General features: G+C 42.7%; 1 protein-coding gene across 2 annotated transcripts in view; it reads right to left on the reverse strand.

The window, feature by feature from the left end:
- The window catches only part of LOC143974134 (antiviral innate immune response receptor RIG-I-like), a 114,340-nt gene that overhangs the window by 84,685 nt on the left and 5,579 nt on the right, over positions 1-24,076 (reverse strand). The window contains exons 2-6 of one of the 2 annotated variants that reach the window (XM_077475249.1): positions 19,399-19,485; positions 12,551-12,686; positions 10,655-10,786; positions 4,771-4,952; positions 2,253-2,403 (exon numbers count right to left, since the gene is read on the reverse strand). In XM_077475249.1, the coding sequence (XP_077331375.1) occupies positions 2,253-2,403; positions 4,771-4,952; positions 10,655-10,786; positions 12,551-12,656 (571 nt within the window). In that variant the 5' untranslated portion in view covers positions 12,657-12,686; positions 19,399-19,485. The remainder of the gene's footprint in view (positions 1-2,252; positions 2,404-4,770; positions 4,953-10,654; positions 10,787-12,550; positions 12,687-19,398; positions 19,486-24,076) is intronic. The other variant, XM_077475248.1, reaches the window with a different exon arrangement.

A 24,076-nucleotide genomic window follows, 5' to 3' on the forward strand; every position in this document is an offset into this window, starting at 1 on the left:
TACCAGAAAGGTGGAGACATAACTGAACTCACCCTTGGTAGTTTTTTGTTTCCTGGCATCCACTGTTATCTATTATACATTTGGATATGTGCTACTATATGAAGGGATCACTATCTATTAACACCTGCTGCTGGGTGGAGCATTTAACCATGGAATTTCATCCCCTCCCATTAACTAAAATCATTGATAGAGTGCAGTAATTCATAGCAACTAATGATATTTAAATCTATTATAGACAGACAAGGAAAACATGATTTTTTTAAATTGGTTGTGCTGGATTCTCTATATTTTCCAATGGTGTATAATGATATAATGATGCTATTTGGTTATTAAATTCAAACTTTAACCACTACAGATCCGCGCTATTGCCAAATGACGGCATCAGCGCGGACCTACATTTCCGGGACTACGTCTATTGACGTCGTCCCGGATACGAGCGGCCTGCGCGCCCCCTGAGGGGCGCGCGCGGCGCGCTCTGTGATCGGCGAGTCCGTGAGACTCGCCTGATCACCGATCCGTGCAAGGGGTCGATCCCGACCCCTTATCACGTGATCAGCTGTCAGCCAATGACAGCTGATCATGTGATAGAACGGAGCCGGTAATCGGCTAATATTCCTCCTCGCGCTGACAGCGCGAGGAGAGAAAAAAAAAACCGATCACCGGCGGCCGTGATCGGGACATCAGTCCCGATCACGGCCAGCAATACAGCTGACCACCTGCCCCCTGCCAGTGCCCACCTGCCCACCGCCGTGCCATCCTGAATAAAAGTAAGTGCCCCCCATCAGTGCCCCCCATCAGTGCCCATAGTGCCCACAGTGCCACCTACAGTGCCACCCACAATGCCACCCACAGTGCCATCCAGCAGTGCCACCAACAGTGCCACCCACAGTGCCCACAATCTGCCTCAAAGGTGCTGCGACCCAGTGCCGCCCATCAGTGCCCAGCAGTGCCGCCCATCAGTGCCCAGCAGTGCCGCCCATCAGTGCCCAGCAGTGCCACCTATCAGAGCCACCTATCAGTGCCACCTATCAGTGCCCATCAGTCCCATCTATCAGTGGTACCTATCAGTGCCCATCCGTGCCACCCATCCATGCCACTTATCCGTGCCACCCATCCATGCCATCTTATCTGTGCCCATCTTTGCCCATCAGTGCCGCCTTATCTGTGCCCATCGGTGCTGCCTTATCTGTGCCTATTAGTGCCGCCTTAACTATGCCTATCAGTGCCCACCAGTGCAGCCCATCAGTGCCCACCAATGCAGCCCATCAGTGCCCACCAATGCAGCCCATCAGTGCCCACCAATGCAGCCATCAGTGCCGCCTAATCAGCGCACTTCAATGAAGGAGAAAAATGACCCGTTTGCAAAATTTTATAACAAACTATTAAAACATGATTTATTTATTTTTATTTTTTTGCATCTTTTTTTGTTTGTTTAGCAAAAAATAAAACTCTGAGCTGTAACTAAATACCACCAAAAGAAAGCTCTATTTGTGGGAAAAAAATGATAAAAATTTCATTTGGGTACAGTGTTGTATGCCCGCGCAATTGTCATTCAAAGTGCATCAGCGCTGAAAGCTGAAAATTGGTCTGGGACTGAGGGGGGTTTAAGTGTCCAGTAAGCAAGTGGTTAAAGGATGGCCATAGTACATTATGCAATCTTCTTTTCTTCAACCACAGGTTGCTTGATGATGGGGGGAACCCTCTTGCTGCGCTTCTGTATTGTGACAGTGGGAGGTTTTCCCGCCATCAGAATAGAATGATCACTGTTGCTGGCTATAGCCAGAGGCAGTGATTGTACAAAAGAAAAAAAAACGACAGGCTGGTTGTACTGAAGTTGATGGATAGGTCGATTTCAGTACAGCCAGCCTGCCCATAATAGAACTGAAGTACCTCCAGTTCCTGCTTAACCAGCTAAATTTCAATCCGGCTGTGGCTGCCTTAACTCCAATATATTGCCTTTTCTGAAAAAAGTTTTAAATAAAACTCTTCCTGACAGAAACATGGCAGCTGTTAATGTTTAGCTCCCATGCTCAGGCTTCAAGTATGCAGGTAAGGACTATATGCTGACTTTTCTAATCTGCACACACTGTATATGTTCCAGGTCAGCAACTAGTATTTTCAGAATAAAGTCAGATTTGTTTGCCATCCATTTGGTCTACAAACTAGTAGAACATTGTACATTTTGGCATTGGTAAAACATTTTGGCATTTCTGTATTCTGGGATACAGCACAACAGTTTGTCTTCAAATCACCTGTGTCCCCCTTCCAAACTTGCAGGACTTCTTCGCATTCATAGCGTTGCAAGGCTAGAGTAAATGTCTTTGGCCATTCTTTTTTATCGGATCGGAGAAGGCAGTCAATGAGTTTCTGTGCTCCAGAGGTTGTGCCTTTCGTTCTTGTTTCCTGATTGCAGAACAGAACAAAGAATACATTAAATTATCAAAACCAAATGACTTAAGGGTGTAAAGTATACAGGTTAAAGTAGTTGTAAAGCCTGAAGGTTTTTTTACCTTCATTCAGTATAGAGCTCCTCCTGCAGCCCCCCCCCCCCCTTTATTGTTACCTGAACCTGATCCAGCGATGTACACGAGAGCAGCTGCTGTCCTGGCTCTCTGCTTCCTCATTGGCTCAGAGACAGCAGTGGGAGCCATTGCTAGCCAGTCAGCAAGGGGGAGGAACCCAGAGTGCTGGCCGAGAAGAAGATGATCAGGGCTGCTCTGTGCAAAACCATTGCACAGAGCAGGTAAGTATAGCATGTTTATTATTTAATAAAAAAAGTGAAGCCTTTAGTATCACTTTAAATGTAAACGCCAGGGATGATCTGCAATGCATACCTAATTTGGTTCATTTTGGAACAATGTAAGTATAATAATCTAATACCTGAGGGACTGCCGGGGGAAGCTGGCAATCAATGTAATAGTCAATGGTACTATTGTACAGTGACCACCTTGATCTTCTTGGTTCTCCCCTGTTCTGTGTGAGTGACTTTTCAATGAGTACAAGGCGTTCCCTAACTGGACAAGGTGGAGATTGGCATGTCACTGCCCCTGACACATTACCAGGAAGATTGTAAGGATCACTGAAGTAGCACCAACTCCTGCAGTTGTGGTTAGTATCCACAGTGATCCCTCAGGTATGAGATATGCACACATACATTGAGCCAAGCTGGACCAATGAAAGTATGCAATTAAGATCAAACCTGAAGTTCAGCGTTAAATAAGTAGTCTGTCATATATGTGGTGTAATGGGCCCCAAAACAGATTAGAAAGGGTGGTATGGCATCCTGTTCTGTCACCAAGAGAGAAAGAGAGGAATATTTCAACAATGGGGTTACAGACAGCAATAAAAGCACTTTATTAATAGTAAGGAGGCATACAGATATAACCCACTTTTAAGTACACAATGGGGTTTATTTACTAAAGCTAGAAAGTGCAAAATCAGGCTCACTTCTGCATAGAAACCAATGAGCTTACAGGTTTTATTAGTTTAATTGAACAAGCTGGGGTTAGAAGCTCACTTGTTTCTATGCAGAAGTGAGCCTGATTTTGCATTTTCTAGCTTTAGTGAATAAACCCCATTGTGTGCTTAACCACTACAATACAGGGCACTTTCACCCCCTTCCTTCCCAGCCCAATTTTCAGCTTTCAGCGCTCTATTGCTTTCAGTGACAATTGCGCTACACTGTACCCAAATGAAATTGTTATCATTTTGTTCGCACAAATAGAGCTTTATTTTGGTGTTATTTATTCACGACTCCGTTTTTTTTTTTTTTGCGATATAAGCGCAAAAATAGCGGAAATTTGGAAAAAAAACAATATTTTCTTTTTTCTATTTGAAAAGAAATCCAATAAAATCAAATTTTGTCATAAATTTAAGTCAAAATGTATTCTGCTACATGTTTTTGGTAAAAAAAATTCCATTAAGTGTATAATAATTGGTTTGTGTGATCACGGACATATGTACGCAAATGATCATGTACATATGTGTGCAGGTGATCACGTACATATGTGTGCAGATAATCGTTGGGACATGTGATTTTAGTGGGACATGTGTGGGGGACATGTTTTTATTATTAGGGACATGTGTTTTTATTATTTGGGGACATGTATGTTGTGGGGACATGTGTGGGGACTGTGTTTGTACTGTGTGGTGTGTTGTGTGATTACACTACACTGATGATCAGTGAGTAAAAAGCTGTAAAAAGCAGCCCATACTCACTGATCATCAGCCGGCTGCAGCGTTCTGCTCTCCTCTCCTCAGCGGTGACTTCCGTGTGAGGAGAGGAGAGCCGATTGCCTAGCAACCGGCTGTTTGTTTACATCACATGACGGCCGTGATTGGACACGGCCGTCATTTGATCAGGAGGGCCAATCACAGAGCCCTCCTGCCGATCTGAGATGTGCCGTGTCCGGGTGACACGAGCACATCGGGATCGCGCCGCTGCGCGGGCGCACGCGCGCGTGATCCCGCTACTCCTGAAGGACGTTCCTGAACGTCCTATCAGGAGTAGACGGCTCCCACACGGCCGTATATATGCATTGGCCGGGTGGGAAGTGGTTAAAAGTGGGGTATGTCTGTACTGTAGAAACATTGGCAGGCTTTCCTTGCTGCCTGTATGCCCTTTGCAGAGATTTCTCCCATCTTCCTGTTCCAGTGACACACCAGCCATTAAGGAAGTCCTACCAATCAAAACACAAACAGCAATACCAACCTACAAAGTAAAAGAAAAAATATGGCTGAAATTCCACATTTAATGTTGCCAAAGCATACCTGCAATATCTCCTCAACTTCCCTTTGGATGAGACAGTCACCCAGCTCAGGGGCTACTTCTTCAGGATTAATGTTACATGTTACAGTCGCTCTGATAAAATTAAGGCGTCGTTTGTGTTCTTCTAGACTTTCAATGTCTGTGAAGTCTGTATCTGCAAGTGCTCGAGATAGTCCTTTATATTCTTCAATAGACAAAAAAAGATTGAAAACCTTAAAAAAACTGGAATAAGTAACCGAAACCACACTCACAGTCAAGCAATCCAAGCCAGTGATAAATAATGACTTCCTCTGTGTTGTCTTCTACATGGCACTGTTTACTGCCTAATATTGTTGCTCCGCATGCATACTTTTATGCCCAGTGGTTCTTTGGAAGCGTCTCTTAAAAAACCTGTTGCTTAACATTTGCTGTGTTCAGGAGGTATAATTGTTGAAAGCTGTGTATATTGAAACTTATTAGCCTTTGGATGTGGTGCCTGTATTAGCTTCCGTTGTCTGGCTTTTTAGCTTTATTTTGAACTGATGATCCTGCCAATCAAACATTTTCTGTATTGGGGCCTGTTCACACATGTGGATATTGTTACAGCTCTGAAATATCGCCTCCTCCTTGCCTATCAACGCTCTCTGAAATGTGATCCACAGATCACTTTTCAGAATGGGTTTGACAGGAGGGGAGGAGGCGATATGCTCCTCACCGCTTGTTTTAACACTCAAAATGCCAACCTACAAAATAAGGAAAATCTTGCATTATTTCCACTGGATGGAGTTGATAACCATAGGAAATAAACACTTACTTACTATGATTGTCAGCTCAGTCTAGTGGCCATAATGCAGGATTTTCTTGATTCACTGTATTCTTTATGAATGATAAACATTTGACCCCGAGAGAACATAGCCTAATGATATTAGTTTTTTTCCCCTCATTCACTAAAGAACAAAATGTACAAGAATGAATACCTCTGATTTTTTTGTTTACAAATACACTTCTTAGGCGTAAGTTACTAAATAAATACATTACAAATGACAAAAAAAGAAAACCTAAGGTCAAGGCTAGAAATACATCATTGTGATTGTTTAGCTTTCTTTTGGCAAGAGCGACAGAGCCAGTTTGACTGCAATTTGAAGTGAAGGGTAGAACAAAAACAAGCTTTCAGGGAACACTTTCATTGGAAATAAAAACTTATTTAGAATGACAAATCTGCTCCATCTAGTGGCCATAATGCAATATTTTCCTGATTCACTCTATTCTGTATGAATAAAAAACATTCAAACAGAAGGAAAACAAGCCTAATTATATTTGATTTTGCTTAATTCACACAAAATGAATGTACATGCAGTTTCAGCAGAACAAAGGGCTAATGCCCCGTACACACGACCAGACTTTTCAACATCAAAAGTCTGACGGAATGATTCCGGCAGACTATTCGATCGTGTGTGGGCTGCAGCGGACTTTTGATTTGCAAAAGTCTGACAGACTTTAGAAATGGAACATGTTTCAAATTTTTCCGACAGAACTCCGCCGGACCCAGAAATCCGCTCGTGTGTGTGCTAGTCTGACGGACTAAAACCGACGCTAGGGCAGCTATTGGCTACTGGCTATGAACTTCCTTATTCTAGTCCAGTCATACGTCATCATGTTCGAATCCGTCGGACTTTGGTGTGATTGTGTGTGGCCAAGTCCGTTCATTCGGAAAGTCCGTCAGAACTCCGTCGAAAGTCTGCCGGACTTAAGTCCTGTCGTGTGTACGCGGCATTAGTGTAGGATACTACATAAATACATTGCAATGGACTGTACAATAGTTTTATGTTCCAAAAAAATAAGAATAAAAAAAAATTGATAACTTGACTATCCGATTACATACTGGACCATGCCAAATATTGCAAAAAATATAAATAAAAAAGAAAAAATGCTCAACCTCTTACATGGGGGTGTATTTATGAAATAAATAGCAGAGCTATCTGCATCTTAAAATGCATGTACATTCCTTTTGTGCGAATATGTGTAAAAAAAATGTATTAGGTTATCTTGTCTCCATGTCGATTGTACTTCATATGGAAGAGAATGAATCAGGAATATACTGCATTATTGCCACTGGATGGAGCTGATGACGGTAGGAAAACATATTTACTAGAATATTCAGCTCCATCTAGTGGCAATAATGTGATATACCAACCATGCATTATTTCACATAATTAGCAAACACGTAAAAGTAACAAAAGTCTGATTACTGAGAGCAAACACAAAAAAACTTTTTTTTTTATAAGAGGAATATTTTGGTACTCAAGCCATTCCCACTCGCCCCAGTGTCTCTTTAAAAAGTTCTGGATACTGGGGGGGGGGGGGAAAGATTAGCCAATCATGTGACCACTGTGATTGCTTGGCAGTGGTCACGACATTGGAAACTGGTCACAGGATTGGAAGCAGCTATTGCTCATTATATATGTGCAGCGTGTGGGCATTAAAGTTAGGGTTGCACCAATACCATTTTTTTAAGACAGAGTACAAGTACCGATACTTTTTTTCAAGTACTCGTCGACAACTGATTCCTAATACTTTTTTTTAACGTCATCTAACAGTGGTAATATGCAGCACTGATAGGTGGCACTGATGGGGCGTGGACCGTGTCAGTAGTTTTTTTTTTGTTTTTTTTCCCCAATTTTATTTTTTAAATTTTTCTCTTATTATTTTTACAATTTACATATATTTTTTTGTTTGTTTTTTCTTTTAAAATGCTTTCTTTTGGAGGGTGAGGGGAGTGGACTGTGTCAGTGTGTTTTTTTTTTTTTTTACAGTTTTACTTTTAAATATTTATTAAAATGTTTCCTTTTTTTATTTTTTATCAACCCTGTTGGGGGAGGGGGACTTTGGTGAGATATCAGAGGTCTAAACAGACCCCTGACATCTCCCCTTTATGACAGGGAAAGGGACTATGGGCATACATTCCCCTTTCTCTGAGGCCTCAGCTACACGGAAGATGAATGGACAGGAGACAGTGGCTCCTCTCCATTTATAAACTGAAGCATCGTAAACACAGTTTTAATTGCTCAGTTATTAATGGGCAGCCAGTGATCACTGACTCTGTGCCTTCAGAAAAGGAAGGAGACGGTAAATGACAGATCCACTCTCCATCCTGACACATCTGGGGCGGGGACCGGCAGAGGGCAGAGTGGGCAGAGGAGCACAGAGGGGGACACAGAAGGGGACTGGAGGAGGAAATAATGGAGGGAGGACAGGGAGGGGGACAGTCAGGGGCGATCGGTGCGGTGGTGGGGGAAGTTACCAGCGCTGATCTCCCTGTATAGATTTCAATAAAGCAGCTGAAAGCCACGGGAAGGACAGAAGAAGCAGCTGTCAGCTGGTTTATTGAAATCTATATAGAGAGATCAGTGCTTGTAACTGCCCCCACCACCGCACCGATCATCCCCGGCTGCGCAGGTATCGGATTAAGCATCAGAGCATTTGCACGAGTACACGTACTCGTGCAAATGCTCAGTATTGGCACTGGATCTAGTATCGGTATCGCTGCAACCCTAATTAAAGCCTACCCTTTTGCTGCAGCACATGTGTGTAAGGTGGACGTAAAGGGGACAGGTCATAGATGACAACCCCCCATCTATACAAACACTAACAATTTCATTTATTTGAACCATTTAACCACTTGCTTACTGGGCACTTAAACACCCTTCCTGCCCAGACCAATTTTCAGCTTTCGGTGCTCTCACAATTTGAATGACAATTACTCAGTCATGCAACACTGTACCCAAATTAATTTTTAGTCCTTTTTTTCCCACAAATAGAGCTTTCTTTTGGTGGTATTTGATCACCTCTGGGGTTTTTATTTTTTGCGCTATAAATGAAAAAAGACCGAAAATTTTGAAAAAAAAACGCATATTTCTTTGTTTCTGTGACAGAATTATGCAAATTATAAATTTTTCTTCATAAATTTTGGCCACAATTTATACTGCTACATATATTTGGTAAAAATAACCCAAATTAGTGGATATTATTTGGTCTTTGTGAAAGTTAGAGCGTCTACAAGCTGTGGTGCGAATCGCACAAAATTGATCACATCTGATGTACTGGTGGACTATCTCACTTCTTGCGACCCGAACAAGTCAGGAAAGTACAAATACCCTCCAAATGACCCTTTTTTGGAAAGTAGACATTCCAAGGTATTTAGTAAGAGGCATAGTGAGCTTTTTGATGTTGTCATTTTTTCCCACAATTCTTTGCAAAATTAAGACTTTTCATTATTTTTTTTTTCTCCACAAAATTGTCATTGTAATAGGTTATTTCTCTCACGTGGCATGTGTATACCACAAATGACACCCCCCAAAAAATTCTGCTACTCCTCCTGAGTATTACAATACCACATGTGTGGGACTTTTTCACAGCCTGGCCACATAGAGAGGCCCAACATGCAGGTAGCGCCATCATGTGTTCTAGGAACATAAATTACACATCTAACTTGGCGACTATTTATTACACTTTTGAAGCACCAGGACAATGACACGTGACACTGATGACAGATGGCACTGATACGTGGCAATGATGACACTTATACGTGGCACTGATGGCACGTGGCACTGATGACAGATGGCACTAATATGTGGCACTGATGACAGATGGCCCTAATATGTGGCACTGATGACACGTGGCACTTATACGTGGCACTGATGACACGTGGCACTAATATGTGGCACTGAAGACACGTGGCACTAATACGTGGCACTGATGACAGATGGCACTAATACGTGGCACTAATACGTGCCACCGATGACAGATGGCACTAATACATGGCACCGATGACGCGTGACACTGATGACAGATGGCACTGATAAGTGGCATTGATGACACGTGACACTGACAACAGATGGCACGTGACACTGACAGGTGGCACTGATGACAAATGGCACTGATACGTGGCACTGATGACAGATGGCACTAATACGTGGCACTGATGACAGATGGCACTATGTGGCACTGATGACACGTGGCACTGATGACAGATGGCACTTATACGTGGCACTGATGACAGATGGCACTGGGGACAAATGGCACTGACAACAGGTAGCACTGGGGGCAGGTAGCACTGGGGTGGATGTCACTGGGGTGGATGGCACTGGGGCGGATGGCACTGCTGGGGGAGGATGGCACTGCTGGGGGAGGATGGCACTTTTTTTTTTTTTAACACGAGGCAGAACGGCTGCCGCTGCAGCTGTTCATCTCTCCCCTCTCACACTGTCTGTGTGAGGAGGGAGAGCGGCGCTGAGAGATGATCTCATATGTTTACATATGAGATCATCTCCCATTGGACACACCGATCACGCTGTAAACGGCCGCTGTGATTGGCCGTTTACATCGATCTGTGTTTGCCTGTCCCCGGGGGACACGGCGAACACAGAACTTCCGCGATGCGCGCCCGCGGCGGCGCGCATTGCGGAAGTAAACATCAGGACGTCCAGGGACGGCCACCCGGACGAACGCGCCTGCTCTAAGGCCGTCATTCGGCTATAGGGCGGGCGCGAGGTGGTTAACACCGGTTTTCATTTTTGACATAATGGAACACTAGATTGTTATTGTTACAGCTACAGATATTAAACATTTTAATCAGGGTGGATTTGATTTAAATTATTAATGTGTCTTAAATAGAAAACTATCTTTAGATAGATTTTTATTCCAAAAGCATTTTATTAAAAAAAATCTGATTTAAAATCAAAAAAATCTGATTTGTTTTGATTTTTATTTTTATTTTTTAATCATTGATTTTTAGCCACCCTGATTTTAATCTTGCATTTTTGCAATGGATACATGTCCACTCTATCAGATTGGGCCCACAAAGCAACCCTGGCATTTGGCGCACAATTATAATGCTGTATAACAAACCTGCAGCACGTAGACCATCTATAAGTCCTTGATACCATCCTTCAGCTTCCAGGTCCAGCAGTTTATCTATAAATAATTTTGCAGCTGCAGTTGGTCCTTTTGCCTCCTCAGCCTTAATCTGGTCTATTATACCTTCCAGGAAATAAAACAAAGCACAAAACATGACAATAAATGTAGACCAGTACTTTGAACACCAGTTACTATAACAGTGTAACACAGAAATAAGAGTATTCCAAGCACAAAGTGCCTTACTCATCTAGGACCTTTGTTACCCGACATCCATATAATTTCATTTTATAGATTAATGAATACAATTCAAAGAAGTCAAGCCTGAGCTTTTTTATGCTGGGCTTCTCCTAAGGGTCACAGGAGTGCAATTCGTTTTGTTCTCCTGTGACCCATTTCCAGCGGAGAACGGTCTGAAGTCGGCTCTCCACTGATGTCACCAGGATCAGTCCAGGCACCGCATCATCCCAACTTAGGAAGTCTGGATCCGCCAGCTGCCTGGACTGATGGCAGTTTCAGCGAGCCACTGAGACAGCCGCTTCCCGCCCCTCCACAGCTCAGCGCTCCAGTGAGCATGGAGGAGCAGAGAAAGAGAGATGCTGACTAATGCTAGGGTGTATCTACTGTTGCTTGGGTGCTACTTTGTTGTGGGGGGTCTATTGTTGCTGGGGGAACTATTGTTGAAATGGGGGTGTACTGTTGCTGGCTGCAGGGGATATATTTTACAGCTTATTATTAACAAATGCCGGTGGTGTAAATGGGTGACCCTGCCTCCCTCTGATGCCAGGGGGAGACCCCCGCCCATAGACCCCCACAACCACCTGGCAAGGGTTGTGGGGATGAGGCACTTGTCCCCATCAACATGGGGACAAGGTGCTTTGGGGTCAGTTCATGTGGTCCAGTATTGCTCAGGAGGGGGGGGGCGCTCTCTTGTCCTACCCTCTTTTCCTGCGGCCTGCCAGGTTCCATGCTTGGATAAGGGTCTGGTATTTTTTTGGGAGGGGGGACCCCTTAATATCCATACCACACCTGAAGGGCCTGGTAATGGACTGGGGGGGAACCCATGCCCTTTTTTCAATGAGTTTTATCTATATTGCCGAGACCCGACAATTCATTATAGCTGCGATCTGTTTTAAATGACAATTTTTCCTTTAGAAATTTTATTTTTCTGTGGTACTGTTCTAAACATTTTACAGGCATACTATAGACGCCCCCAGGCACGATATTTAAAGGAATATTTGATTTTTATTGTTTCACTTTAAGCATTAACAAAATCGAAAAAAATGTCAGTTTAAAAAAAAAAAATGCATTGATGCATGTCCCCTGGGGCAGGACCCAGGTCCCCAAACACTTTTTATGGCAATAACTTGCATATAAGCCTTTAAAATTAGCACTTTTGATTTATCATGTTTGTGTTCCATAGACTTTAACAGTATTCATGTATTCGTCTGAGGGGGGGTGTGGGGGTGAGGGGGGGGTGTTCGGTTCATCCTTAGTGCTAACCACTAAGCTGCCTGCTATGGCAAAAAGCTCTCATGTTTCTAGATAGTGTTTGGCCTTCCCTGCTTCTTCATGCCCCACATTCCTCTTGGTCCATTATTATAATTGGCCACACTTCTTGGCCAATAAGAATGTGTGTAAGAAGTGATGGGGCAAGCTCTGTCACTACCACAAAGTTGTTAAACTTGGCCTCTGTAGAGTGGAGCCACCCAGCTATAGTAGAAGGGAATAAGAACTGCTGCATGTTTGTGAAGGCACCATTAGAGCCCTTAATTTTATACCCACTAGCAGATATATTTTTATTACTATTTATTTATTATCTTTAAATTTTTCATAGATGTGACTGTTAAAATGTTTACGATATTCTATAAAAACCATAAAGAGACTCACTTTCCGACATCCAGGTTCCCATGAATTGCATGACATAGGAGGGTCGAATTATATTCGTAATGTAATTGCTGTAGAGCCTTAGGCTTTCTTTCACCTCGGCACCCATTCTTCTTTAATCACAATACTGTCCGCCTTTCTAGAATTAGGATATAAATAAATTAGAAACTTTAATTAAAAAAAAAATAACATTTTTAATCTTTGGTTAAAAACTATATAGCACTCTTCCTTCTGATTGGAACCCTTGATCAGCTTAAGGGCTAGTTCACATGGGTGGCGGTAAAAGCAGGCAATTGAACTAAATTTTTACCATCCCCTGACCACCCACCTAAACAAGGACAATCAGCTACTCAGAGCTGTATGCATTCCACAGCTGTGATGCTTTGCTTTATGGCAAAAATTAAACCACTCTGTCTCATTGGCAGGCCGTACTGCTCCTGAAGTGAATGGGGCTGTGTCGAAACAGCCCTGCATACACAGGCTTCAATACTTTTCATGTCCCTGACAAGCATGCATATTAGAATGTCAAATTTGCATATTTGCACTGATTAACAAATCATTTACAATGAAGACAGCCTAGGACAGTGTTTCTCAACCTTTTTACCATGGAGGAACCTTTGGCAAGAAGGGTTGCCACCTTTTCTTCAAGCCAAACCCGAACACTTTCACGGTGCAGGGCAATTTTTTTGTACTACACTCTATAGGATTTTAAAATACCTGGAACACTTTTTTGGTTACCCAAAGAGAGTAGTAATGAGGTGTGCTATGGTGAACAGTGGCTGTGGCAAAATTGCATTAACGGTGGGGGGCCGACTTAAAGGGGCACGGTTAAACAAAACCATTTGTGTACCCAAAAAATATGATTTGATTAATAAAAGAAATGTCAGTTAAAATATGAAACTAGCCTACCTCAAAAGTGGACACTGTCAGCGTAGAGCAGTGAATGGTGTAGTAGAGCTGTGGGCGGTGTCAGTAAAGCAGAGGACAGTGTCATTGGGGCAGAGGACGGTGTCATTGGGGCAGGGGACGGTGTCATTGGGGCAGGGGATGGTGTCATTGGGGCAGAGGACGGTGTTATTGGGGCAGAGGATGGTGTCAGTGGGGCAGTGGACGGTGGCAGTAGAGCAGTGGACGGTGGCAGTAGAGCAGTGGACGGTGGCAGTGGACAGTGGCAGTGGGGCAGTGGATGGTGGCAGTGGACGGTGGCACTGGGGCAGAGGACTGTGTCAGTAGGGCAGAGGACGGTGTCAGTAGGGCAGAGGACGGTGTCAGTAGGGCAGAGGACGGTGTCAGTAGGGCAGTGGATGGTGTCAGTAGGGCAGTGGAAAGTAACAGATTATATATCAGACAGTGCCTGTGCCCCCCCCCCCCTAATAAAGACCTCCATTACAGCGAGACAAAAAAAAAACCTTATCTTCCAGGAGCCGCTGCAAAGATGTGTGTGCACCTGTTAGGGGCGGAGTCTGTAATACCATGCTTTCTCCTGCAAAAGCGTCCCTGGTTGCTAGGACACCAGTCCAGTGGCCCTCCATTCACTGTCTCTGGTGGCATCGGTGCTGGCGGCTGGGTGGGAGAAACAGAGTGCACAGACAGTGTAGTGTGACCCGGCTGCAGGACATTAGCCCCGCTGGAGTGGGGGGAGAAAGGGGGGGTGCGTGCTGTTTGGGGGTAGCTGACAGAGGAGCAGGGGGTGGCTAACAGAGGGGAGGGGGGTGGCTGACAGAGAGGAGGGGAGCTGACAGAGGAGGGGGGTGGCTGCCAGAGAGGCTTGGTGCTGGGGGAAGACAGCCACAGTGAGCTGCAGCATTCACGATTCATTAGCCTAGAGCTGCATTGACAGGGGTGAGAGGGACTGGACCGGGACTGACTGACTCACCACTGTCACCATTCACCATTGGCAGTCAAACTGCCAAAAATCATTAGCCCTGCTGGAGCGGGGGAAGGAGGGGGGCCCGGGGGCAGCGTGCTGCTGGCGGGAGAGAGCGCATTCAGGGCAGGCTGCATTTGCCGATAGGCATAAGCAAGCTTACGGGGGGAGAAGTGGGTGGAGGAGAACACTCACCACTGAAGCCCCACAGGACAGGAGCTGTCAGGGGGTCAGGTACTATCGGAGAGTGTATATCCAGCGACGGGGTGGTCATGCTGCCGGAAGGACACAGTGTGGAGCGCAGTCTTAGCTACAGGAGCGGGGGGGGGGTGCTATTCTGCTGGTGGGCTGGAGGTATGATGAACGCTCACCTCCCACACTGGCTGGAGCCTACGCTGCTGTGTCCAGGTTTCAAGAGGAGAGAAACCCGGGCACAGCTGTCAAAACCCGGACTGTCCGGGTCATTCCCGTACAGGTGGCAACCCTTGGGAACCCCTAAAAAAAAGTCAAGACAAATGACAGAAATTATGACTAAATAACAGATCAGTTACAGTATTTAGATACATAGATAATAGTATCCAAAAATAATAAAAAATATTATATAAAGAAAACCATATTAATTATCTCAATTATAATAGGGATAATAAAGGTAACGATCGGGAGGTTATTAATACATCCATTGTGGAGACAATACACAAAAGTAATATAAATATTATCTTCATATATTTATATACTGCCAATTCAAGTAATTCAAAGATGATGAACCTAAATATATTCCCGAACACCCCTATGGGTGCTAAACTGTGTTTTGGACAGTAATAGTAACCTGTTATTTAACCACTTTCAGACCGGACCATTTTGCTGGTAAATGACCAGAGGTCTTTTTACAATTTGGCACTGCGCTGCTTTAACTGGTAATTGCGCAGTCATGCAATGTTGTACCCAAACAAAATTTGCGTCCTTTCTTCCCACAAATAGAGCTTTCTTTTGATGGTATTTGATTGCCTCTGCGATTTTTATTTTTTGTGATATAAACATAAAAAGACCGCAAATTTTGAAAAAAAATGATATTTTCTACTTTTTGTTATTAGAAAAATCCAATAAACTCAATTTTAGTCATACATTTAGGCCAAAATGTATTCAGCCACACGTCTTTGGTAAAAAAAAAGTCAATAATTGTATATTTATTGGTTTGCGCAAAAGTTGTCACATCTACAAACTAAGGTACGTTTTCTGGAATTTACGCAGCTTTTAGTTTACGACTGCCTATCTCATTTCTTGAGGTGCTAAAATGGCAGGGCAGTACAAAACCCCCCCAAATGACCCCATTTTGGAAAGTAGACACCCTAAGGAAATTGATAAGTGGCATGTTGAGCCCATTGAATATTTTATTTTTTTGCCTCAAGCGATTGAATAATGACAAAAAAAAAATTTTTTTTTTTTTTACACAAAGTTGTCACTAAATGATATATTGCTCACACATGCTATGGGCATATGTGAAATGACACCCCAAAATAAATTCTGCTGCTTCTCCTGAGTACGGGGATACCACATATGTGGGACTTTTTGGGAGCCTAGCCGCGTACGGGGCCCCGAAAACCAAGCACCGCCTTCAGGCTTTCTAAGGGCGTAAATTTTTGATTTCACTTCTCACTACTTATTACAGTTTTGAAGGCCATAAAATGCCAAGATGGCACAAAACCCCCACAAATTACCCAATTTTAGAAAGTAGACACCCCAAGCTATTTGCTGAGAGGCATGTTGAGTCCATGGAATATTTTATATTTTGCCACAAGTTGCGGGAAAATTACAAACTTTTTTTTTTTTTTTTTCACAAAGTTGTCACTAAATGATATATTGCTCACGCATGCCATGGGCATATGTGAAATGACACCCCAAAATAAATTCTGCTGCTTCTCCTGAGTACGGGGATACCACATATGTGGGACTTTTTGGGAGCCTAGCCGCGTACGGGGCCCTGAAAACCAAGCACCGCCTTCAGGCTTTCTAAGGGCGTTACAGTTTTGAAGGCCATAAAATGCCAAGATGGCACAAACCCCCCCCCCAAATGACCCCATTTTGGAAAGTAGACACCCCTAAATTTAGGGGTACACTAGTGAGACTAGGTAATAAATGGTGGGTGCCCTGAAACTATAAAAAAATAACTAACCAACCAGCGTCACCTGTAACAGTTATATGGTGATCACTGGTGAAAGGGTTAACTAGGGGGCAATCAGGGGGCTTTATGCGGTAGTATATGGGGGTCCCTGGCGCTATAAAAAGCTGCGGCGAACCCAAATACCTACCTGCCTAACTAGCGTCACCTGTGACACTAATACAGCGATCAGAAAAACGATTGCTTATTAGGCTGGGTTCACACTGGAGCGATGCGGGAACGCCACAAATCCGCAGCGGGTTCCCGCATCACATGCCTCCCGGCGGCAGTTCACACTGCCCTATGCGAACTGCTGGGAGTGTCAGTGAAATGTTAATGACACCCCCAGATCAGTTCGCATATCGCAGTGCGATCTGCAAACTCGGATCACATGGTGTGAACACCCATGCGATCCGATTCTGCTGCGGACCAAAAAAAGGGTCCCGTGCGAGTTTGCGGCGGGTGCGACACGAATTCAGCCATACTATCTGTATGGCTGAACTCGAATCGCACAGAGATCGGATGTGATTTGCACTGCAGTGCGGTGCGAATCACATCCGTTCTCATAAACCGCTGCAATGTGAACCCAGCCTTAGTGACACTGGCGACGGGGGGTGATCACGGGGTTAAACCTTTATTGGGGGGGTTAGGGGGGTACCTTAGAACTAAAGGGGGCTAACCCTAAATGCCCTAACAGTTATTACAGTCACAAATGACACCCGCCGGGTGATCAGGGGGTTAAACCTTTATTAGGTAATAAATGGCGGGTGCCCTGAAACTATAAAAAAATAACGAACCAACCAGCGTCACCTGTAACAGTTATATGGTGATCACTGGTGAAAGGGTTAACTAGGGGGCAATCAGGGGGCTTTATGCGGTAGTATATGGGGGTCCCTGGCGCTATAAAAAGCTGCGGCGAACCTAAATACCTACCTGCCTAACTAGCGTCACCTGTGACACTAATACAGCGATCAGAAAAACGATCGCTTATTAGACTGGGTTCACACTGGAGCGATGCGGGAACGCCACGAATCCGCGGCGGGTTCCCGCATCGCATGCCTCCCGGCGGCAGTTCACACTGCCCTATGCGAACTGCTGGGAGTGTCAGTGAAATGTTAATGACACCCCCAGATCAGTTCGCATATCGCAGTGCGATCTGCAAACTCGGATCGCATGGTGTGAACACCCATGCAATCCGATTCTGCTGCGGGCCAAAAAAAGGGTCCCGTGCGAATTTGCGGCGGGTGCGGCGGTTGCGATGCGAATTCAGCCATACTATCTGTATAGCTGAACTCGAATCGCACAGAGATCGGATGTGATTTGCAGTGCGGTGCGAATCACATTCGTTCTCATAAACCGCTGCAATGTGAACCCAGCCTTAGTGACACTGGCGACGGGGGGTGATCACGGGGTTAAACCTTTATTGGGGGGGTTAGGGGGGTACATTAGAACTAAAGGGGGCTAACCCTAACTGCCCTAACAGTTATTACAGTCACAAATGACACCAATGCAAAAAAAAAAAAAAAAGACATTGGTGTCACTGTGACTGGGGGGCAGGGGTAATTGGGGGGGTGATCGGGGGGGTGTGAGTGTGCCTGGCATGTTCTACTGTGTAGTGTCGTGTTGGTGCAACTCACCGATCCTCTCTCCTCGGTGTCGGAACGAAAAATACCGACACGGAGGAGAGATTACATCACTTCCTCTCCTGTGTTTACATTACAGGAGAGGAAGTGATGTGACGAAGGATTTCTATTCGTCGGGAGCGATCGCGAGGGGGTGGCCATGAATGAATGGCCGCCCCCTCATCCCGGATCGCTCCCGAACGAATACCGACCGCCGCAGGCACCGGGCGGGGGCCCGATCGGGCCCCCGACCCGCGGGAAGGCAAGGACGTACATGTAAGCCCTTATGCCTGCCCGTGCCATTCTGTCGTGCGGCGGTCGGGAAGTGGTTAATAGATACAAAACAAAGATTAAAATATTAGAGCGGGGTAAGTAATTGTTTAATTCAAGTTATCTAGGAACAAAGAACTCGTGCAATGTTTTGGGGACTAGCCCATTTTAACCATGGCTGCCATATTTTTTGAGTATGTTCTTTTTTGTGAGGCCGGAGAGCTAGAATTGATTCATAAATGTAATGAGTTTGAGTCGATTCTATCACTTCTTTTATGGAAGGAGGATCAGGATTTTTCCAGTTCCTTGTTATACTGATCCTGGCTGACAGCAAAATATGTGTAAACACATTTCTAAACTGGATAGGATATCGATCAAGATCAATGGATAATAGAGCCAGTGAGGGATTTGGAGGAATGACTGTTTTATTAATTTCAGACATAACTTGAAAGATTTGTTCCCAATACTTCCCAAGTTTAGGGCATGTCCAAAATGTATGTAACATATCACCTTTTTTGCCGCACAATCTCCAACATTTGTTGTCAAATGTGCCGTTGAATTTAGATATTTCCTCAGGAGTAAGATACTAGCGTTGAGTCAAGTTAATGGATACTTCCCATAATGTAGAGCAGCATGTGGCTTTATATGTGGTGTTACAAGTTTTTTCCCATTGGTCAACTGTATAGGTGTATCCTAAGTCTTATTTAAAGATATAGGGAAGAAACAAACAGGGGACTGGAGAGTAACCAACCCCCGGGCCTTTTAAGACGGTACCCAATAGCAAAAACAGAAAATAAAATCAATATAATTTGATTGAAAATACAAATGTATAAAAACATTTCCGGAAAAGGAAAATATATAAATATAAGTAGCAAGTCCTAACATACAAGAACTAGTGCAGAGTCATACAGAACTACACATGTTACCGAATTTGTACATTATATATGCTGCATTTTTCTCTCTACAAGTTTCGCTCTTCTGAGCTTCTTCATGACATTGCAGCGTGTACAGTTATACAGAGAAACTGAAAAATATACAAAATAATCAATAAATGTATTTATTAAATGCATCCCAAAAATTTGAAATACATATTCGTCTATTCAACTGGAGTATCTGCTCTGACCAACCTCAATTGACCAAAGGCAGGTGCACTCCTTATTAAATTACATTTTTAAACAAGGACATTATTACAAAGTAACAGAAAATAGATACAAATTAGTATATCATGGGATTATATATACATAAACTTTAAGTCTTCTTCCCATCTAATTAAAGGGATAGTCTTTGTAAACACACTTTTTTGTTGAAGAAGATTATAGAAAAGATTGATCCCTTTTTGTTGATGTATGGGGATCTTAAGGAAGGACCAAGCCGATTGAGTAACATTATAGGTCCATGATGGGAGGTTGGAAATGCAATTCTTAGTTCGGATGTAGAGGAATAAATCTGAATTTGGCAATTGAAATTTCTTTTGAAGTGTAGGAAATGGTTTGATCACCCCATTATCAAGTAGATCAGATAGATATTTAATTCCCTTCTCTATCCATGGTGTAAATGAGGTTGTCTTCATGAAATTATGTAGAGTATTTAGCAGAATTTGGTAGGAAGAGGGTGTGAGGAAGTTAGATGCAGAAATTGAACCCAGGATTTAAGTGTTGCTAATATTGTTGGGGAGATGCGAGAAGGTATCTTGGCTCCAAGTGCCATGGAAGGAATCCATATTAATAGATTATTTCCTGGGATCTTAGCAGTTTCCATCTTCCCCCAAATTGTAGATGGAGGAGATAGAAACCATTCCTTAGACTGTGTGAGAACCGAGGCTAAATAATAATCTTGGAAATCCACATACCCTGTTCCCCCAGCTTGACGTTTCTTCACTAAGTTTGAATGAGCACATCTAGATTTTTTACCCTGCCAGATGAATCTAGAAAACAGAGTCTGAAGGGATTGGAAAAATTTTAACGGAATTGAAATCGGGAGAGTTCTAAAAAAGTATAACATTTGTGGAAGGTGAAGCATTTTAAATGCTGCCAAACGTCCCATCCATGAAAATTCATGGGATGCTAGTTTAGTGAGAGTTTCTTGTAATGCATAACGAAGTGGAATATAATTATATTGGAACAGTGTTTTACATGAATTTGATAATTGAATACCCAAATATTTAATTGTACTTTCAGTCCATGTATAAGGGAATTTTAATTTAAGATGTTTAGTAGTATTTTCATCTATCCCCAAGTTCAATATACAAGATTTATTCGCGTTAAGCCTGTAATAAGAAACTTTGCTGAACATATTTAGTGTTTCCTGAATTTCCGGTAAGGATTTCACAGGATCAGTAATCATAAGAACAACATCATCTGCAAAAAGGTTGATTTTATGTTCTTGTTCAGCAATGGTAACTCCTAAAAAAAATTTGTTGGACCTAATACTCTCAGCTAGGGGTTCGATAACAAGGTTAAAAATTAGGGGGGATCAGGGGCATCCTTGTCGTGTACCATTTTTTATTGGGAATGGACGTGATAAAGAATCCGTAGTATACAATCGAGCCGAGGGGACAGAGTACAGGGCTAATATTGCTTTGTTGATTTGACCTGTTAAGCCAAATTTAGTCAGAACTGATGACAGGTATCCCCAATGAACTCTATCAAACGCTTTTTCAGCGTCAAGCGACAGAAACAGGGATGGCGATTTGGTGAGTTCTACATGGTGTATTATATTTATCATTCTTCTAGTAGCATCCGATGCTTGTCTTCCTTTGGTGAAACCCGATTGATCTCTATGGATAAGAGAGGGTAACAAACTATCTAGTCTTTTGGCTATAAGTTTCGCATAAATTTTAACATATAAATTGAGTAAGGAAATTGGTCTAACATTTTTGGGTGAAGATGGTTCCTTATCTGGTTTTGGAAGAGTTACAAGAGCATTCAGCATTTCATTGGGAAATGATGAAGAACTGGCTGCTAAATTATAAATGTCACATAGTATAGGTGCTAGAGTACTTTGAATTTTTTTTAAATATTCCCCTGTAAAGCCATCTGGACCAGGTGATTTCAAGTTAGGAAGAATACGGATAGTTTGTAGAATTTCAGGGATAGTAAAGGGAGAATTGAGAAATTCTAATTGTTGTGGGGAAATAGATGGAAGTTTGACACTCTCCAAAAAGGTGTCAATCTCCTCCTGAGAAGGTTAATGGGTAGCGCCATCATTCTTAATGTTATATAAATCATTATAATATGAGCTAAATGCTTCAGCTATTGAAGAAGGCTTAAGCAATTTTTCATTAGTGTGAGGATGGTAGAGGAATGGAATTTTAGTCTTAGATCGATAACCTTTAATGCGTAATGCCATTGTTTTCCCTGCTTTGTTCCCTGTTGCATAAGTGGTAGCTCTGAATTTTTTATAGGATTTCTCATGTGTCTCTAGAAGTAGGGTTCTTAATTCATTACGTAACTGGAAAATTTGTGTTTTAATGAAAGGAGAAGGATCATTTTTATTGTGTTCCTCAGCTTTGGCTATCTCCTTAGTAAGTTCATCCATTCTCTGAGTTCTATTTCTTTTAGCTTTAGAACCTAATTGCATAAACACCCCTCTCATAACAGCTTTATGAGCATTCCATAATATCATTGGGTCAGATATAGACGTCAAATTAATTGAAAAGAATTCAGTAAGTTGTTGTTGGAGTGTTGTGGAGTAATTTTCATTTTGGAGAATATAGTTATTAGCTCTCCATATATATGAATTTGGTTGGGATGATGTGGTTGTTATAGACATGCTAATGGGAGCGTGATCTGACCACGTGGCCGTATGTATATGGGAGGATGAAATCTTGTCAAGCAGCCATTTATCTGTCAAGAATAATTCAATTCTGGAGTAGGTATTGTGCCGTGGTGACAAATATGTGTAATCCCTTTCATTAGCATGTCCACATCTCCACACATCAAATAAGTCTTTCGAAGTTATGAACTTATCAAGGGGAGAAGCATAGCGTTTGGACTTAGCAGAAGAATCCATATCATTGTTTTGAATCAAATTGAAATCTCCACATATCAGGAGGTGTCCTTTTTGAACTTTCTTCGCCACCTCTATATTTTTTTTTTATGAAATGCATTTGCCTCATATTCGGAGCATAAATAGATACAAGGGTGTATTGAATATTGTTAATGGTACAAATCAAAAAAATATAGTGACCTTCATTGAAATCTAATAGTATCTCTAATAGCCATTAACCCCCCTCTTTGTTTTTTGGAGAATTTTGTTTGAAAAATATGAGGAAAATGTTTATGTTGACATTTGAGAGATGCATCTTTAGTAAAATGTGTCTCTTGAACACATAATATGTCACAATTAAAGGATAAGGGCCGGTTCACACTGCAGGCGCGGCGAGGCGTCTCCGACTTGCCTCGCCGCGACCTGCGGCGACCTCAGCGGCGACTTGCAGAGGACTTCTGTATAGAAGTCAATGCAAGTCGCCCAGAAGTAGTACAGGAACCTTTTTTCTGAGTCGGAGCGACTCGAGTCGCTCCTCTCAGAACGGTTCCATTGTACAGAACGGGGGCGACTTGCGGGAGCGAGGCGAGGCGAGTCGTGTCGCCTCGCATCGCCCGCTGTGTGAACCGGCCCTAAGGCAGACCTCCACATAGAGGTTCGTTTCGCTGGGTGATTCAGTCCCTTTGCATTTAGGGACAATATTTTGAAAGACATATTAATATATATCAAAATTAGATGTTACTATAATTCTATATATTCCTAAAAGAATATTCTCTAGTTTCTATAACGCTTAAACTAAAGATCTAAGTATTTGTTATATAATCAGTTCACAGTTACTATTAAATCATGCACACAACAATGTAGATTTTTTTTTTCAAACCTATGAAAAAAACGAGTTATTACTCTATTAGTAGTTATTTGGCAATATATATATTACAAGAGGAAAAAAATAAAAATAATAATAATTAATTGAGCATCAAACCAGACCGTATATGTCAGTAATGCATATGAGTTAACAGGCAGGAGTAGTTCATTTGTATTTAATTCTATTTTGTTCACATTTTTGTCCAAAGTGGAACAAATTTATTTTTTCCTTCAAGGCAGGGGTGTTATGTGGAAGATCAACTATAATACCCCATGTTTGGAGTAATTGCATGCCATCTTCAATGGTAGATATAGCAAAATGTTTCCCATTTTAAGTGGTCAAGATAGCGGCTGGATGTCTCCATTTGTATGTGATCTTATGATTAGATAATGCCTTTGTTACAGTTTTGAGCTGTCTTCTAATTTGTAGTGTAAATTGCGAGGGATCGGCGAATAATTGTATATCTGAGTATGGTGGTGGTAGAGTAGTTAGCTCCCTCGCTTTGGAGAGAATTTGCTCTTTAGCTTGATAAAAATGAATTTGCAGAATAACATCTCTGGGAATTGATTCTTCTAGATGTTTTGGTTTGGGAATTCTATGAATACGATCGATTGTAATTTCAATCGGCGATAATTCTGGCAATAATGTAGAAAATAGTGTATTTGCATAGTTGCGTAAGTCCATAGGTAGAACTGACTCTGGTATTCCTCTCATTTTAATGTTGTTTCGACGTGAGTGGTCCTCGAGATCTGCCAATTTCATC

The sequence above is a fragment of the Lithobates pipiens genome, unplaced genomic scaffold, assembly GCF_037356315.1.
Source record: "Lithobates pipiens isolate NorthernLeopardFrog02 unplaced genomic scaffold, aLitPip1_a1.2 Scaffold_13, whole genome shotgun sequence".
Taxonomy (NCBI): Eukaryota; Metazoa; Chordata; class Amphibia; order Anura; family Ranidae; genus Lithobates; species Lithobates pipiens.